At 40.2% G+C, this 18647-nt stretch overlaps 3 protein-coding genes across 3 annotated transcripts; all 3 read right to left on the bottom strand.

Moving 5' to 3' along the window:
• Window positions 1–729: 729 nt before the first annotated feature.
• Window positions 730–3959, bottom strand: wnt8b (wingless-type MMTV integration site family, member 8b). Its single transcript, XM_072677191.1, has 4 exons — window positions 3800–3959; window positions 2832–2957; window positions 2567–2709; window positions 730–1409 (listed from the first exon to the last, which is right to left on the bottom strand). Exons 1-4 carry the CDS (start codon window positions 3957–3959, stop codon window positions 846–848), a joined length of 993 nt encoding a protein of 330 aa, XP_072533292.1. The 3' UTR covers window positions 730–845.
• Window positions 3960–7718: 3759 nt separating this feature from the next.
• On the bottom strand, window positions 7719–14808 carry scdb (stearoyl-CoA desaturase b). Its single transcript, XM_072678043.1, has 6 exons — window positions 14521–14808; window positions 14086–14361; window positions 13241–13371; window positions 12793–12998; window positions 11551–11783; window positions 7719–11078 (listed from the first exon to the last, which is right to left on the bottom strand). Exons 2-6 carry the CDS (start codon window positions 14318–14320, stop codon window positions 10879–10881), a joined length of 1005 nt encoding a protein of 334 aa, XP_072534144.1. The 5' UTR covers window positions 14321–14361; window positions 14521–14808; the 3' UTR covers window positions 7719–10878.
• Window positions 14809–16059: 1251 nt separating this feature from the next.
• On the bottom strand, window positions 16060–18636 carry trmt2b (tRNA methyltransferase 2 homolog B). The gene has a single exon (XM_072676958.1). The coding sequence runs from the start codon at window positions 18366–18368 to the stop codon at window positions 16923–16925; it is 1446 nt and encodes a 481-aa protein (XP_072533059.1). The 5' UTR covers window positions 18369–18636; the 3' UTR covers window positions 16060–16922.
• Window positions 18637–18647: the final 11 nt, after the last annotated feature.

Here is an 18647-nt window from a genome sequence, read left to right as displayed (position 1 = left end):
TGCCCCAGGGTTATCTGACACTAAATACAGAAAGAAGTAGAGAGTATATGCTGCACCCTTCAAAAAAATCTACACTCGGAACTGTTGTGTATAGAGGCTATTTAAATAAACAGTCAACAATCAATAGTACACAATAGCTGCACGATAGTAGAGGATCAGTGGTGTATTTACACAAATGTTAGAGTTAATTAATATTAAATTTTGTAGCAGATTGTTGAGTGTATTTATAATCAGCAGTTTAAATATGTTTCTAGAACAAATATGAACATATCTTAAAAAATGAGTTCGGAGAGGACACAGATTACACTGCTTTAATTATAAAAGTATAGTGAAAAAAATACAAAAGAAAAAAAAAGAACTAACAAACACCACTACATAATATATATGCAATAAATAAACAATATACAAAGTGCTTCATCTTATTTACAGTTCATTTACAGATTTGACATCCAGTGTGATTCTTATCTCAGTTTCAAAATACAATAACATTTAGTTGCTTCAGCAGCAACTAATAGTACAGAGAATGGAGAAAAGACAAAGACATTTCTGTGGGTGAAGGTTTTGGAGACGCTATTTTAAAGAAAGTCTAATGTTCTCTATTTAATGGTTAAATATGCTTTTTCAGTGCTATCTTTAAAATGCATAATGAGAGGTGCCTAAATTCCTTTAGAAACATATCAGTTTGAGAAATATTTGTAAATACAGAAATCTGGTTTAAAATACTGAGACCATCGCAAAGATATATGTCCTCCTTTTTTTGCATTTCAACAGCCAAACAATATTCAAACAGTTTTGTACACTTACACTTGATCACACTTTACTAGGTCAAAGCCTTCAAGATTCCTTTAGTGCTTCTTCCTGAGGCGAAGGCTTTTCCTTCGGCTCGCACTGTCGTTCTTAACCCGCTTGTTCTTCTTTACGCAGTAGTACTTTGTGACAGTCTTACGGCACTGCTCACATTTTACAGCACAACACCAGTGGAACTTGCAGTTGCAGCTGGACACTGTCTCTGCAATGCGTTCCTCCACGGCCAGTCCGCAGTCGCTGCAGAGACGCTTACAGCTGCGCTTCTCCCACTTGCTCAGGTTCTTGCCCTTCTTCAAGCACTCACGACCTTCAGTGCCTGGTAGGCCCAGAGTACGGTTTTCCACACAGTAATCAGGGGAGTCTTCCAGGTGCACCAGCTCTTTGCGAGAGATGGAGCTGAAGGTTTCAGCGATTGCCCCGCGGCTGGCTGCACTGTTGCCCGCACCTCGCAGGAGGTCCACCTTAATGGCACGGTGGTACTTCTCCTTCAGGTAGTTGCCCACTTCCCGAAACTCGGGCAACTGAAGCCAGCACGTCTGAGTGGTGCAGCTGCCGGATACGCCATGGCACTTACATGTTCTCTGCATGGTTCCTTTCACCGCCTGGTTAAAAAAAAAAAAAGAAGGCATTGGATTAAAGAAATTACTTATGTGCCTCAGCAAAGAGTGCATCTCATTCAGCCCTCAGTTCCGTATGAACAATTCCTGACTATCCCTCATTCACTCGTTTCAGCAGCCGCCTGTTTCTCCGTTTAAAGACATTTGGATTGGATTTGAATTCATCACTTTTCAAGTATACAATGAAGTCTTTATTGGACAGACTATATGTTCAAAACATCCACTTGACAAAAAGAGGAATTCGGTGAGTTGAAGAAGAGCTGGTTCAAGGTTCAAGTCCGAGTGTGTTTTTTCTCTTTTTTTTCAACTTTTGTGTCCACACAATATTTCTTGACTTCAACCGAAACAAACATCTGTGGTTTGAAAGGGGCGATCCTTTTCTCAGGGAGGCAGTGGCTCTCGATAGGAGGCAGAATCAAGGTTTCACAGTGAGCTGAATTGTTCGGCACAGGAAAGGGGAGTATTTATTTAGCATGGCCATTGTCAATATGTTTTCTGCCATGGGCATACCCAATGGCTAATCCATTCAGGAGGAAATGAAAAAGAATTCTTTCACATTTTTTTTCAGTTACAATGATGCTCCAGGTGCCATAGGGAGCTGACAAAACCTGCAGACAGGCCACTGGCAGAAAAAACAAAGAGCACTTCAGCTGCATGGATGTGATCCCTGTGGCTCTCTCAAGTGCAACAAAGACCAACATAAATGTAAGATCCTTATTGCAAGAATAAAACTAAACACTTATTTGAGGAGCAACAGAATACAGAACCTTTGCAACGTGTGGCCCCCCTAGGTCTTCTAATTAAGCTCGCACCACTGATCCCAAGAATCTTGAGTTGAGGTCTTGTCATAAAGGACATTCACAGGACATAAATAGGCCCATCTGGTACAGCGCACACACTGTTGGGGGAACGAGTGGCACCTTGCTTATAAGGCCATGAATGAAACTCTTGGGTGGTAAGCGATCATTGGGAGCTCTGAAAAATGATTCAAAAGGCACTTTACATTCTGTTGGTGGCCAAGGGAGCTGCCTACGTTTCAAGCCCCATCTCATAGTGCCCCCTCCTCAAGCAAATTATTTCTAGCACTCTCTCGTGGGCTAAAGGCTGAGAGAGGATTCTGCCATTCAGAATGGGAGTAATACCTTGCGCCCTGCTTCATTGTTGTGCAGGTTCATGGCAGCTCGTGCGTCTTGCCCGGTTTCTAGTGCATCCACAAACTGCTTGGAGATGGCCTCTCCAAAGCCCACATTGTCACTGCAGCCTCCCCACAGCCAGCCCTGGCCACCTGAAATGTAGCAGCACAGGAAAAACATGCAGCATGGTTGTACACAGTATGTCTGGTAGTTGCATACATACGATATAGTTTATGTTGCTGTTTATCATAACGTATCTGGGATGTGTTTTTACCTCGCTGGCCATTTCTTGTATCATCACAACCACAGTTGTCAAAGTCACCAAGGCTGCAGTTTCTTGTGAGGGTGTACATTACCCCGGCCGAGCTGATGGCATGGACAAAAGCCGTCTCCCGGTTTGCTGCAAGTAGATATAATGTAGAAGGCTTTTACATTTGTGTGCTTTAACTGCTGACTACTCAAGGCTTTGAAATAATATACCAGAAACCAGTGAGAACCAGTGCAATTCAAAACACACATAATATACTGAACACAATTACAATTTGATGAATGTAAATACTGTATTTCATAGTTAAAGACATATAGCAATTTTTTTGTCTAAGTGAAAGTGGCATAGACAAATACAAATCTGTCAACACTTTGCACATTTTCTTATTGCTTTCCTTCTAAAAAAGCACAACCATGGACAGGAGCTGCAAAATGACCTTTAACTGAGAGGCCATCATTTCATACACACACACAGGCTCTACATACCGTCCCCGGAACCGTTAACTTTCTAATTACACACCTTATTTCATTCCCTCGTTTTACATGTTTGTTTGTTTGTTGTTTATAATGTGCATCAATTTGTTTATTGGATAAAACAGTGAAGCGTACAGCTGGCATAAGCTCAGCAGCCTCTCAATTAGACAGGGGTCGGCACTAGACAGGGTCAGGTTCCTTTTTGGCACTTGAGGAATGCCCAGTGAAAGCAGCCTAAGGAAAACCTTTGACCCACACCCTTCAGACTGTGAGGACATCCATTTCACTGACTCTTACTGCCACACAATATCCTCTAGCCTAATAGAAAGTAGCCTTTCTATTTCCCTTTTAGCAGACTAGGCTCGAGGCTAGGCGAGAAAGCAATATTCACACTTAAGGTATGAAAATGATGTAAGTATGTTAATATAGATATTGTACAACTGTGCTACTGGTAAGTTAACTAACCAAAGTTTTGATCCTTGGGCAGACATGCAGACTTACCACTCCTGAGCCCACTGTGAGTGGAGAGCTGCAGGGCCCGTTCAGGACAGTTCCAGCGGTCCCAGGCAAATTGATATTTGCATTCTTCAATCCCACTCTGAGCCCCCGCAGCCACACTGCTTGAGTAGATCAGGTAGGCCTGCAAAAGCATAAACCTCATATTGATTTTTCTGATTTGGAAGTCTAATAAAGCTCACTACATCTCTGGAAATGAATTATTGGTATTGACGAGGCTGATCTCACACAAAACTCCCCATCATTCTTCAATTTTTAAAGCTTGCAGCGTCTTTCTTGAACAACACCGATCCCACTAATAAAGGTCAGGCATTCATCTGTGGTTTGGTATTAACTATGTGGCTTGTTGAGACTGAGTCTGTTGTGACTGATACATGCTAATATGCCTCAAGTGGTCTAAGAAAGATCACACTACAAATGCTCTCATAGGCAACTGGTGTGCTAATGATGACCACCCACCAAACCCCATTCCCCAGCCACTCAGTACAACTGGACCCTTCACCACATCACAATGTGAAGGAGTTCAAGTGTGTGAAAACTGTGTGCAACGTATCCCAGAAAAGTGAGTTCCACCCAGCGTTCAGCGTCAGTAGATGATGGATGCTTAAAGAAATCACTACCACCCTGAATGTGTAGTAGAAGAAAACTTTGTCGCTGGGACTGTTTGCAGTGTGGCCATTCATCTTAAAATAATGATATACTTAAATCAGTATTGCTGGGACATTTAGAAGATTCTCTCTCTCTCTTTAAGATAAAGATCTAGGGGGAAGATCAAAAGAATGCTGGCTTACCTTTGGGCCAGTCATCAGGAAATTATTCACTGACCTGGAAGATAGAGCAGCTTATTAACTAAGAGCAAATGGTGTTAGTTCTCACCCATCAGCAAACGTTGTAGCCTTTTCTGCATACTCAAAACATTAAGATAGACGTTCATATCACATACAACAGCGTAATACGGATTGTAATGCATGGCGATGGTTGCTAAACCAGTAAGAGCCAAAAACGAGAGCTTTTAAAGCGTTTAAACGATCTTCTTTTTTTTTTTTTCTTTTCTTTTTTTTTTGGAAAGAAAGGAAATCACACGTTACCATAAAACTCCCAAGTAAAAGTTCAGTTTTGACACGTGTAGCCATCTAATCGTGTAATCATTGACTAATAAAAAACGAAATAATTCACGAAATAATTAAGGAAACATACCGCTTTTTTCTTTCTTTTTTTAATAAATAGTGGTCTATTATTGCTGTAAATACTCATTTAAATATCCAAATTTAGCTTTTATGAGAAAAAAAAATCAATGCAATAAATCATTTCAGGTTTGATTGTAAGCTAAATTGACTGAAAGAAATGACTGAAAACAAAAAAAAAAGAAAGAAGAAAAAATCAAAACTTACCAACTGCAGCACGATTTCATGTGAACCATCAAGATGAAAATGTAGTAATAAACGTCCAAATGTATGAACATCCTGAGAGAGGGCTGATGGACAGTTCTGTCGCTTGGAAATAAGCTGCGAGCGAGCTGTAAAGTTACATGCAGGACTCAGAGGCTGGGCTCTCATTTGTGAGCCAAAGGGGGCTCTGAAATGGAGCTGCTCTCATCCCAACAAGAGATTATCTGCTTCATTAAAGATTTTCCCCTTCTTACTGCTTCAGCCAATCAGAACTATTGTACCAAGGAGAGATTGAAATGATCAAAAGGGCACCCTGGGTTCCTCTGGCCCAGCTAGCCGGGAAGAGCTCACTGTGTTAACAGTTGGAGGGAATGAATATGAAACCGAATGGGATCACTGATCTGCTCGAGTTGGGCCTTCAAACTCCGTATGAGCAGCAGTCTGAGAGCGGTGGTCTACAGTGGGCCAGAGAGCAGCCTTGCTCAGGGATTAGCGCAGTTATCACGGATCAAACAGCAGATGTTATTTGGATTCTTTCTTGTTGAGGAAATTAGCTCAGTTTTAGATTCAATCATCTTTAATCCAAGCCCACCCTTCACGTGGACAGAAAACGGGTCCTATGTCCCTATCGTCATTTTTACACATTCAGGGAAAATGTTTTGAGGAGAATGGAGCTCGCTAACGTACACCAACGATGAATGCCTCAAATCCTAAAACTACACAATCCTCTACAGATCCCCGTTGTCTAAAACTCAATAGTCCAGCCTGTCAAGCGGAAAGGTCTGAGAATAAATTCGGTGGACAGAGGAGACACTGAAGAGAGCGACCTAAACACACACTGCAGCAGCAGATCACTGTGTAGGAACCAATCTGCGATGTGTGATTATATGTGCACAGTTAATCCAGACAGAAGAAAAGCTCTTCTTTAAAGCTCTGTTTTTGTGAACCTGCTCTGGTCTCCACCGCTGCTTCTGTCTGTCTCTTTTTCTCCGGTGCAAATTCGGATTAAGGAAAGTTATCCGGGTGAGTCCGGACCTTTTCGGATTATCCGTGCGCTGAGCTGAAAGGGTTTAATGAAGTTGATGTGGGAAAACTGAGAGAATCAAACCATATATATATATATATAACACGTCAATATTCCATCAAATGTATGCATAATATATACTCATTTTGTTGATTATCTAAATACAAATGTGTAAACAAATCCTCTAGTTTCCCAGACACAAACATATAAATATATACTTTTTTTATTAACACAGAATACTGTATTTACTGTGCCGAGACATGTTTTGTATTTGTTTGCAGTGTTTACCCCATTAAAACCTTTTAACGTCTGTAACATTTTTATCATATGAACATTACATCTATTTTTGACCAATATTGAGAAATATATGTAACATAACTAGAACATTATAACTAAACAAATGTCTTGTGACTATTCAGAAAATGTTTGAAAATACTTAAATTCGACCCAGGTGCAGCACATTAGCTGCAGAGGATTTTGGAGAAGTCTGTCCTATTTAAACCTCGGACATTCAGTTAGATGTGGTGTTGATTGTTGAAGTGGGGAGTTTCACCATGATGAGATCCAGAGGGGTCTCTCTGGCCTTCAGAGAGAAGGTTGTAAATGCATATGGCTCTGGGAAGGGATTTAGATTTAAGAAGATCTCAGGTCTTGGAAATCAGTCGATCCTCTGTCCGCTAAATCATTTACAAGTGAAACGACTGCCCAAATGGCCAGGTCAGGTCGTCCCAGCACGTTCAGCCCAAGAGCAGAACGAAAATTGCGTAAAGAAGTCCAACAAGTCCAACAATCCTGAAAACTTCACCAACAGACCTACAGCAGCTCCTGCCACAGCTGATACCAAATACAGCTACATCTATCGTCAGAAAGTGGCACACCTGTGATTGGTGATTGTCATTGAATGTGTGCAAGGAGGAAGCTGTTGAAGTAAAACAAACAAAAACAAACAAACAAACAAACAAACAAACAAACAAACTAAAAGTTCTTATGTCCAAAGTGCATCGTTCCAATAGTCCTGATCTGGGTCTTGATGTTCTCTGGCAAACCTTAGACTTTCCCTGTTTTCGTGACAGCAAGGGTTTCCTCCACCTCTAACGAAAAGCAGGGCTCTTTTTGATGGTAGATGCTGTACTTTTACATCAACCGTTGCAAGACCTAAATGTAGGTCCCGTGATGACCTTTAAGAATTGTTGGAGACTTCTTTACGCATCTTGCAGTCTGGTGTTGGTGTGTCTTAACAGCATTTCTTTAATGACATTTTACAAATTATCTTGAAATTATTTTTCCTTAGCTCTGCTCGTTCATATTCCCATTAATTACTGTTAAAATGAAGATATAATATCTATATGTTAAAATATTTTTAAAAGACAAAGGTTTCCATGGAGTGTCTTACTTATATACATACGTTGTATGTAAAAACATAGTAGTATATTAGATCCATTACTTTTAATAACGTGTAATAACTCAATATTAAACCCAAACGGAGACAAACTTTATGGATGTTATTGACTTTAATTGTTAAATCAGTTCAGCCGTTGCAAATATACATTTAATAGGTCAACATGACAAAAACGTTTACACGTAAACCAATTCTAACAATAATAATAATAATAATTCTAACAATAATTATAATAATAATAATAATAGTAATGCTAAATGAAAGATCTTCGTCTGAAGTTTTGTTGTTGTTGTTGTGGTGTAGTTGCCGTTTGCACTCGGAAGATGGCGCCAATGAACCGCTGGACCACATGCTATAACAACCCAATACTGAACTATAAGTGTTTTTGTCCCGAATATGTGGAAACCTACATGATGAGAGCCTAATAAAAACTAAAGATTTAATACTAAAAGTTCATCATTTATCTAGACATTTTATTCCATTGAGAAACTGTTATTATTAATATGGAATCATCATCTCACCGCACAACATCTACTTCTAAAAGATTTGCATCTCTCATTGATACACAAGTGAAATTAAACAGCCTTTGAAATGGTGCCTGTTTTAAAGCTCTCATCACAAGTCAGCCTTGTAAAATACTGAAACAGAAACAAATGTAATTATGCTTTTAGATTTAAAATGCAAGATAGCTTATAATATTTATACACAGCATGGGTAACTCGAGGAAGCTACATTATTGTCATTTTTAAATCGAACAGGTCACATCAGTAGAGCCCAGCTTTAATGAGTAACATGTGATAAATCATATTTTAAGGTAGCAACACAAAATGCACTTACACTTTGGTCCATAGCAAACTAAACACATCATTTAACATTTACGTGCACACGAGAAGCTCATTTTAACCAGTGGTGGAGAAGTTATACTTAAGGGAAAAGTATGCGCTTAATTAAAAATAGACATACAGGGCGAAATTAGTAACAATGATTTAAATATACTCAAGTAAAACAAATCAAAGTAAACATTTTAACCAATATTTGAAAGTTTCTTTTATTTGGTGGTGTGTAATGTGATGAATAATAGGTGGTACTAGCCCTCACATAGACAAATAGGCATAGTCAAGGTAATATATATATATATATATATATATATATATATATATATATATATATATATATATATATATATATATTTTACACTGATATGAATTTGGTTGGATGTTTTAATAATACATTCAAATTCACTGGAACTCGTCTGATTGGCAGGGGAGAAAAAAACTCAAGGCCTTTAAAATTTTTAATTTCAAACATCCTTGAGCAGAGTATACATCTTTCAAAATCATTCTGCAATATTGCGACAAGTTTCAGTTATTTCTCAACAATTATTTACCCCTGTTTTTTGTCCTGGAAGGTCTTGGACATGCAGCCTATTTAGTCTAATTCAGGGGTGGTGAACAGAGGGGCAGAGTCCAGCTCAGTTTGCTGCTCCAACAAACCTACCCAACCTGGCAATTAAGAGGGCAGTTGAGTAAGAAGTGCTTGAGTGGGAAAAGAACAAACTGTGCTGGCCCTCCAGGACTGGAGTTCCCCACCCCTGGTGTAAATAGTCTAAATAAGATCACTATACTCCTGTTTATAGAAATATTACCATATTTTCTAGGATTATAGGCACTGAAGCCACCTACAGGACTTAAAAGTGCAAATCACATTTCAGGGTTTCTATTTTTATAGTAAAAGAAAAAAGGCATTAAAAAATTGTTAATAAACTCTTAAGTAATTTCTGGAGTTAAAGAACTTCCAAAACCAGGATAAGACTAAGTATATCATCAAGCTATCTGAAAAGCTTACGAGAAGAATGTCTCTGATGAATCTTTGGACTCTCAGTAGTTCTTTGGGGTTCTATGGTCAAATGGATAATTTTTGCCTGTGTGCGCTAAATGTGAGTTGGCATACAAGATTAAAGCCATGCAGAAAATAACCTTTTTTGGTAACTCGCTATTAAGTTTTTGATTCAGTCCTCAAGGCCAAATTCCAGATTTAAAATGTTGCACTTTTCCAGTGTGTGGGGAGTTGGTATCGGGCAAAAATGTGAACTATCTGGGGGCCCCCGGAACTGGTTTGAGAACCACTGGTATAGTCGACGGTGCAGAGCTAGACCTTCCAGTTGGACAATGATCGTCCTGATCTTTTCTTTGTTTGTTTTGTTCACAATGAACATCTCAGTCTCCTGACCTAAACTCACTGTGAAAACCAAAGGGCAGAACAGAAAAACTATGTCAAGGTGCAAGGACAACCTTGATACTGTGATGATATTGTTTCTGGCAGAAAAGCCTTAGATCACTTGTTATGTGTTCTCCCACCTCATCATATTACATATGAAGGCTAATGAAGGGATCTTGCACAAAGTACCAAATTCAGGGGCACCAGTTAACATGGCATGTTATTTTCAGAAAAGTAGTGCTAAGGTAAAAGTTTTTTTTTCCTCTGAGCAATGGAATCACAATAACAGGTTTCTCATTTTTCTCAGTTTTGTGCACAGAACATACTGAACCAACAATAAAGTGAATTTTATCCAGCATTGTTTATACTTGTTTGGGTATCCGCAGTTCTGAGGAGCAATTTAGTTGCCTGCTGTCAGTGGGTGCAAAACAGCTCTGACCTGTACAGGATAACACAAATTCTTTAAGCTTTAAAGCTTTAAAGCATTAATAAACTGTAAAGCATTAAAGCGTAAATTATATTCCAAAATTTCGCTTTACGTCAAATTTGTTTCAACTAAAACGTAACTTAATGTGCTAAAATGTAAAACAGATTAATAGCACATATATATATATATATATATATATATATATATATGATGTTATATAAGCTGAACTTGAACAGCTTGCATAGTTTATTGGAATGATTCTCTTACATTAAAGCTGCATTTTACTGTTTAAACAGACCAAGAGTGTGTCCTCAGAAGGCACACCACTGTTTAAGCAATACTGTAACAGCTCCTGCCTATAAGGCAGAGGAAGAGCCAGTCATGTTTCCCAATCAAACTCTGTGCCAGTGCCAAAATGACTACATATCTATAAATGGACAGTGATCCTAAAGCCAGTATTAGTCTACATACTCCAGACAAGAATCTTTAGTTCATTGTAAGAGTGGAGGCGTTACTAGGGTCTTCACTGCACACTCACTGCAAATGTCTGTAAATATTGTGTCTGGCTTGTCATCACATGATTTGGACTTCTGAAATGCAGTAATTGACTTAGCCACTTTTATGACTACCATCACCAGTGCGCTGTACCCGGGCCATGATGGTGTCATGAGCCACCTTCTTGCGATCCATGGCCAGGCCAAAGAAACACATGAGATCAATAAAGGACTTTGTGATGTTCAGCCGGCTGCCAAACTCGCTGGCGGCGTAGTCATAAGGGAAGGTGTGGTGGTAGTTGTGGAAGCCCTCCCCTGAAATGAAATGAAGAATGAGTCACCCTGTGTTCACATATGAAAAAAAATGCAAAGCTGTTTGATGGTCCTATAGATAACATGGGTTATCATAAGATGATTATCTGTTTACAGTGGGTTGTTTTTCACTGCAGTCAGAAACAAAATATATCACACTGAACATATGAAATATGTGAACTGTTCTGAATATGCACAACCCAAGTTTGACTACACAAACATCTCTTAACAGTACATCTAAAGGGGTGTGGTGACATCTATGCATAGTTCTGGAGGTTCCATTAGGCCGGTCTTTGTTTTTGGTCCACAAATCTATGTTCTTTTCTTTTCACACACTTATACCTACCATTTTTGCACTATATAAAACACATCAGGTACAAGTAGTGGAGAATATTATGGCTATACACACACACTACACACAGTTCACTGAATTTACTTTTGTAAATGTACAAGAGAAGCAAGAGTGATCTCCTACCTACTGCACTGAAGGCCACAAATCTGTTCTCTCTGGGGTTAATGTTGTTGTCGTAAGGCCTCATGCCCCACATGTGTGCCGCACTGTTGACCAGCCAGGTGGCGTTAAGGACCACAGCGTACCTCAGCAGGCCTGGGATGAAGTATCCCACCCACAAGCTCTCCCCCCACATGTACCAGGGCACGAGCATGGGGACAAGGAAGCACATCACCAGTATAGACAGCTTATAGTGCCTAGTGGAAAAGTGGAAAAAAACAACAACAACAACATAAGGTTCATCTGTGTGCTTAACAGGTTCTTATCAGGCTGGATCATACATGGAGAACACATTTTAGGGGAATCATTGATGACCATCAGAGAGATATTAAGAAAAAAAACATTTCCCACCATTAGCATGTAGCTTCTTTGACATATCAACTAGCACATCATGCAAGGCGCTGAACTACGTTAAACACAACTGCTGAAAAACATTTGCATCTAGATAAAAACGCTGAAAAACCAGTCGCTGCGCTGCTATCTGATTTGGCAACCCTCTGAAATATGTTCTGAGGGCATCCTTTGACCAGTAGACTTTAGAAGTGTTAATCCCTTTTTCAAAGAGGTTCAGGACCATGGTGGGACTGCATCCAAGAGAATGGGTCAGATGACGGTACTCTGTTCATTTACTGACCATGGCCTGATGGGTGCTTTGGCGGAGTCGGCAGAGGTGTGAGAAACACAGCAGTGGTAAAAGGGGTTATGGCCTTGTTTGTATCACTTTATAGAGTGCATTTAGAAAGGTATTCATGCAGCATTAAGTCAACATTTACTGGGCTGTATTTCTATAAATCAACATAAAGCAAGTGTCATAAATATATTGCTGTGACCCACAGCCACTGTAGGTATTAGCCAAAGGTAGTTACAAACCTTCTTGCAGAACTTAAGTTTAGGTTTAAATGTCCAGACTTGAAAAATATATAAAGATAATAAAATTCTTATTATCTTGTTATAAAGTTGAAGCTCAACCTTATTGAAATATAAGGGACAGTGTTGTTTTTAAAACTTGTAGAGTAGCTAAAACTTAAACTTTAAATGCACTGTTGTTGTAGGTTAGGTAATGAAATGAATGGATACACCAATTTTATCACAACTGTGAGGCTTCTAAAATCATGTAACTGGTTGATAGCTTTCAGTCCAGGAATTTACAGGTTCAGCACTCTCTATACAACAATTCACAACAAGTTTTATGATTTGAATACGTACCTTCTTTGCAACATCACAACTCCATCTGCTTTGAGGTCACTAAGGTCCAGTTTGCTTCCTTTCTCCATGACATCTGGGTGCTTACGAACCAGCAGCCAGCCAATGTGGGCAAAGAAGAATCCTCTCGTGGCATTGTGAGGGTCTGCATTGGTCTCTGAAAACTTATGGTGGGCGCGGTGGTCTCTAGCCCACTCATAGATATCATTCTGGATAGATATATCCGAAATGTCAATGATTAGTCAAGTGTGACTGCAAACCAGTACTGCATAATTACAAGTGTCATGCACTGTGAATCATTCAAAATAATATGGTTATAATACAATACTTGCACAGGTTTATTACATTATTAATTGCAGTAGATGACTGGGACACATTTAATATGTGCATGGCTCCCAGCATATGTACATTTGACATCTGTGCTTGAGTCACTTTCAAACCATCCATGTACCTGAAAAGCCATGGAGTTTGCAAGGGCCAGAAAGACTCTTAATGGCAGCTTGGCTTTGTAGGACCTGTGGCTCCAGAGTCTATGAGCCCCTGCTGTTATCCCCAGGGCACTCATCATGAAACACGCAGCCGCTGTAGAGAAGGAGGAAAATCAAGTGAGCAGTTACATTAGCCTTCATTATAGGGCTGTTTAAGGCAGTGTTATTTACGTTCTGTGCTTGGTGCCTCGCGTGTGTTCCTCAAAAATGTTTTGCTAGAGTGCTGAATGTCTCTCTATGTGGCTGCAGACAAGGCTGCTTAGACTGAGAGATCTCAGTCTCAGTGGAGAAAGAAGTACTGTTATGAGCCAGTCCGGCACACAATGGATAGCCTATCGGAATGCTGATTGTGCATTGTTCGATTATATAAAAATATTATGCAGTACAACCATGCCAAAAAACAAACAAACAAACAAACACACACAAAAAGAAATAAAAAGCAACTGTTATAGCTACTGGATGAATCATATGGAGTCTCATTGTCTATCTACCTAGAAAAAAGACCAAAAAGACCTGAAATCTAATTTTTATAAACAACAACGAAGAAAATGGGGGAACAAAACTTAAAGATGTGATAAATGTAGGCTCCCTTTTCTAACAATAGAGTCTGTGTTCATCCCATCCTCATCCAAAGAACAGCACTGGAACGCCCCCTCGCTCCAGCACACACATATTTCACCCTGTAGGTACATGGCCCATTATTATATGAGCACTACAAGAGCTCTCGGGCTAAACGATGTCTCCAGGCTGGTTAATATGAACGTATACTGTCGATGACTGATGAAATAAACAGTAAGACCATACTCACTCCATATCAGGGTTAAGGCAGAGGCAGATGTGATTATGAAGAGTCCGTAAACAGCTCCGAAGTGCAGCAAAGCCATCAGAATAACGTTTCTCCACACTATCTGTGTGGCGGGACTCGGGCCCTTATTCTCCTGGTAAGACTCCGAATCCAAGGCATCGTCTACCGCCATCTCATCGGCCATTTCTTCGGTTTTGCGTTGCCTAGTCTGGACAGACTCCCTCACTGTGTCAGTCATATTTTATCAACAACGGCTTCTCTTTCGATCTCTTTTCCGGGCTGCAAGAGACGCATCGTTATTTTACAGCGAACCGCACAAATCAGCACATGAACATCACGTTTTCAGCCCTAAACGGGTGGGTCTCTACATCCCAGCTCGACCTCCTGAAAGCACAAAGGCACAAACGCTGATTCACGCGTTCGCGGTTATCCGCTTACCTTTGGAATTGCGGCTGCTGTTGCAGACGAATCAACAATTCATCAAGCTCAGCACGTCCGGAGGGACCGCAGCAAGACAATGGGTGTTTCACAGCCTGCCTGATTCCTCTCGCTTACCTAAGTCACTGGCTGCTTTTCGATACGTCGTTCAAATAGCTGCAATTGGCTGGGAGGGAATGGATGCCACCTAGCCTTGTCAGTTTCATTGGTTGCCTGCTCATCTGATGTTCACGCTGAAAGCTACAATCTAAACAATCTGTTTTTTTCCCCCTCCCGGTGACCATTCACTGCCGCCCATCCAGAATGACACAAGTGGCAGCACACAGAGACAGACAAAGTCGTTGTCTGCAATGACTCAGTCCATGTCCAAGAGTAACCCTACTAATATGTAGGTCATTGCACTTTAACAATATTTCAGTGCCATTGCATTATATTGCACACTGTGGTCATTAATGAGACTCGTTCTTGATGTCCATTTGGGTAGAGGGCTTTTTATTTGTTCTAATTTGAGGAAGCCTGAAAGGTACTAAAACAGGTCATCTTGTTTTTTTTTAATTTGGATTTATTTTAAAGCCTGTATTATAGCAAAAAATACAATTATTGTGCTCACTTTTAAAAAAAAATAAAGTATGTAAACATTTTGGAAAGTATCGAAACATACACTTTAGCCTCAAAGTATATATCTCTATATCTAGATATGCAAAAAATTGAGAAAGGCCTACCTCAAGAATATATTTACATATAGCCCCACCCATGCAAACTGAAGAGAAGAAGCATATACACAACGATCAGCCATAACATTAGTACCACTGATAGATGATGAAAAACACAGATTATTTAAATTAAGCAGCAAGTGAACAGTCAGTGATTGAAGGTGGTGCGTTAAAACAGGGGAAATAGCCATGCATAAAGATCGGAGTGACTTGAACAAGGGCCATATTATGATGGCTAGACGACTGGGTCAGAGAATCTCCAAAACATCAGGGGCTTTTTTCTGGTATGCATTGGTCAGTACCTACCAAAAGTGCTCTAAGGCAGAACAACCGGTGAACCGGCAACCGCGTCATGATGAGATCCATGCCCCTTGCAACTTATAGGAATCTGCTGCTAACATCATGGTGTCAGATACCACGCCTTCAGAGGTCTTGTGGAGTCCATGTCCCAAATGGTCAGATTTGTTGTGTGACCTACTCAACTTTAGGCACTTAATGCTACAAATATTATGGAGGATAATTTGGCTGTTTATTTGCTAATAATCACTAGCACTAGCACTTGCTTTGACCAAATATAAAATGTCAGACTCATGCAGGCCTAACTGCGACAGTTTACTGATACTGAAGATATAAACGTCCATATTAATAATTTACTACAATTATTTTTATTAATTTTACAGACTACATGTCAAGTCTGTTCTTAAAAGCATTATATAGCATTAAAATACATGAACAATGTATTTTACAAAACAGCAGAAAATGACAACTTATATACATATCTGAATAAGAGACAACATGTTGCCATCTTTTACTGGAACAGTGGTAACTGGAAAACAAGGTTAAGTCATTATACCTTGTTACGAGCGTGTGTATAAAGTACCCATGAAAGGATCTCTTCAAGAAGACCCGCAACTTCTGTCCATCCCACACTTTTGAATTTTAGAAAACTGTGAAGGCCACCGCAGTTTGATTCTTTAATAAGCCACTTGTATGTACATCTACATTGCTGTGAATCACTAATTTGCTAGAGGACGATGACCAAAGTTGGTCTTTTAACTTTGCGATTTTACAAAAAAATATTCTGCCCGTGACAGCATGTATCTCAATCCGCTCCCAGAACCCAGAACTAATCAAAGCAGACATTCTATTTTTAGTGATTTGAGGAAGACCATGCGTTTCCCTGCTGAATCTTACAACACCTATCAAAGGTCTTCAATTAGACCTTGAATCCAGTTTCCAGTCCTGGATTTTGTAATCACTAGTCAGAATGCCAGTGGGCGGCCAAGCAGTTACATCAGTATAAGATTATGGTGTTCTCGCTTTCATAGTTGCAGTAGTTAGGCTGCATGTGTACAAACTGTGTAGAATTGTGAAACCTCCTCTAACCTTGGATAAAAAATTACAAATATCTAGTGCAAACATGAGACGGCATATTGGACTTGAGAAACAGGTTTTATGAAGCCAAAAAGAAACCTGATCATACAAACCACTTTCAGTTTGCAGGAGTTCTATGAGGTACAGGGAACTACACCAAGAAATAAGTTTTCTCAGCAGTTTAAACTGCAAATATAAATGGCATCTAGACAGATCTCTAAATAAATAACACTTTTAATCTTTAACATTTTGGCAATCAATGGCCTTGCATTAAGAACTGCTTTACAATGCATCCCACACTTACAGCTGTCAAGTTTATCGTTCAAACACAAGCACGAGTTCACAGTGAGGTGTGTGTGGAAACATGTCCAATGGGATAGCCAATGTTGGTCTAAAGGCCTCTCCTGTTAACTTCTTCTTCCAATCTAGTTTCCCACAAAGCTCCCTGAAGTTTCTCATAGCCTCTCCTTCTGGCTTGCAGGATATGAAGATGAGTCTTCGTATGTCTGTGCAGTTGCGCAGGGCTCGGATCACCCTGTAATGCAGGCCTGCCCTGGAAGGATTCACAATAGCTGTGAGCCCACCCTCAGAGCACAAGTTGGGTATCAGCTTGGGAAGAACAGCCTCAGCTTTTCCTGAGAGAAACTCACAGTTCTGAATGCCATTTAGAACAGCATTGTGTTTTGCATCCTCCACAGCCTGCTCAATGAGCTCGACACCGATGACCTTCTTCATTCTTGTAGATAACGAGATGCCAATAGCTCCTGTCCCGCAGCATATATCCAACAGTGTGCCATTTTCACAGGCTTTGTTCAGCTCTGCTATGGTTTTGTACAGGGCTTCTGCTGCTCCTCTGTTCACCTGAAAGAAGGAATCAGCAGAGATGCGGAACTTGAACCCAAGTATCTCCTCATAGATGTAGGGCTCCCCATGCAGAAGCTGGTATGGAGATTCTTCATTACTACATCTGGTCTTGGTATTTTCCTGGAAATAAAGGGAGTCCAGCTGGCAAACTGCCCCAGGACCTTCAGTGAAATACTTCATTACAGCTGTTTTATGGACATTTATCTCCTCAGGACTTAGGTTTTGTGGATGGAAGTATACTATAGCCATGGTGCTACCGGCAGAGTTTGTTCTCACTGTAATTTCTCTCCAGTGCCCCCCATCATCAAACAAAATGCAGGGCTTCAGTTTCGAGACACGTATGAAATCTTCATAACATCTTCCAACCAGTTTGTGCTTTGCTGGCATGTTACAAAGGTGGTCAGCATGAACACAAACAATGTTTCCACCTTTTCCAGTGCCAACATAAAATCCAACAGTCTTTGGATTTCCATCGACTCCTCTGTTGACAGAGAAGGTTGATTTATTGCGGTATCCGTCCCTCACTGGTGAGGGAATGATGGGCAGTAGTGGAAAATGGAGCTCTCCTTTGTTAGATGTGATAGATGAACCCTGTAGAACCTCATTTGTCATCTGAAGTAAGATCTTGTGCTGTTGTTCCTGTTTCCACTGGAGCTGCTCTTCATAGCTCATTCTCCACAGGGGAGTCACAGCATCGGCTAGTCTTTCCTCCCAAGAAAGAGACTTCCAGCCTGTCGGCCTGAGTGGCTTTATTCTTGATTTCTTTTCAGTGCTGCTAGAAGAAAGTGATCTGTGATTGACTGCTGCACAGCTAACAGTTGCTTTAACCAGCACATTATAACAGCGCTGTAGGTCACCAGCACGTTGCAGCAATGCTAATACCTTCCTCAGGTGCATTTTAAGGAGACAATATCTGAATCACAAATACAAAAAACACAGACCAGTTTCCTGACATATATTTAACAGCCAATGTCGATTCAGCTTTGAAAGTCACTGTGGCTCCAGCATGGCTTAAAGTCGGTCTGGGAAACTACTCCTAAAAGTAACGTTAAAGTGAACGTGTCGTTGTAAATGCCTAAGAAATTGACGTTTTCTGTTACAGATTATTTTATAAATAAAGCAAAAACATTCGGCGAAATCTAGATGAACTCTCTGGTTTTGGGTGTTTCGCCTCTC

The sequence above is a fragment of the Salminus brasiliensis genome, chromosome 4, assembly GCF_030463535.1.
Source record: "Salminus brasiliensis chromosome 4, fSalBra1.hap2, whole genome shotgun sequence".
Classification (NCBI taxonomy): Eukaryota; Metazoa; Chordata; class Actinopteri; order Characiformes; family Bryconidae; genus Salminus; species Salminus brasiliensis.
This window is presented reverse-complemented; position numbering and strand designations above follow the sequence as displayed.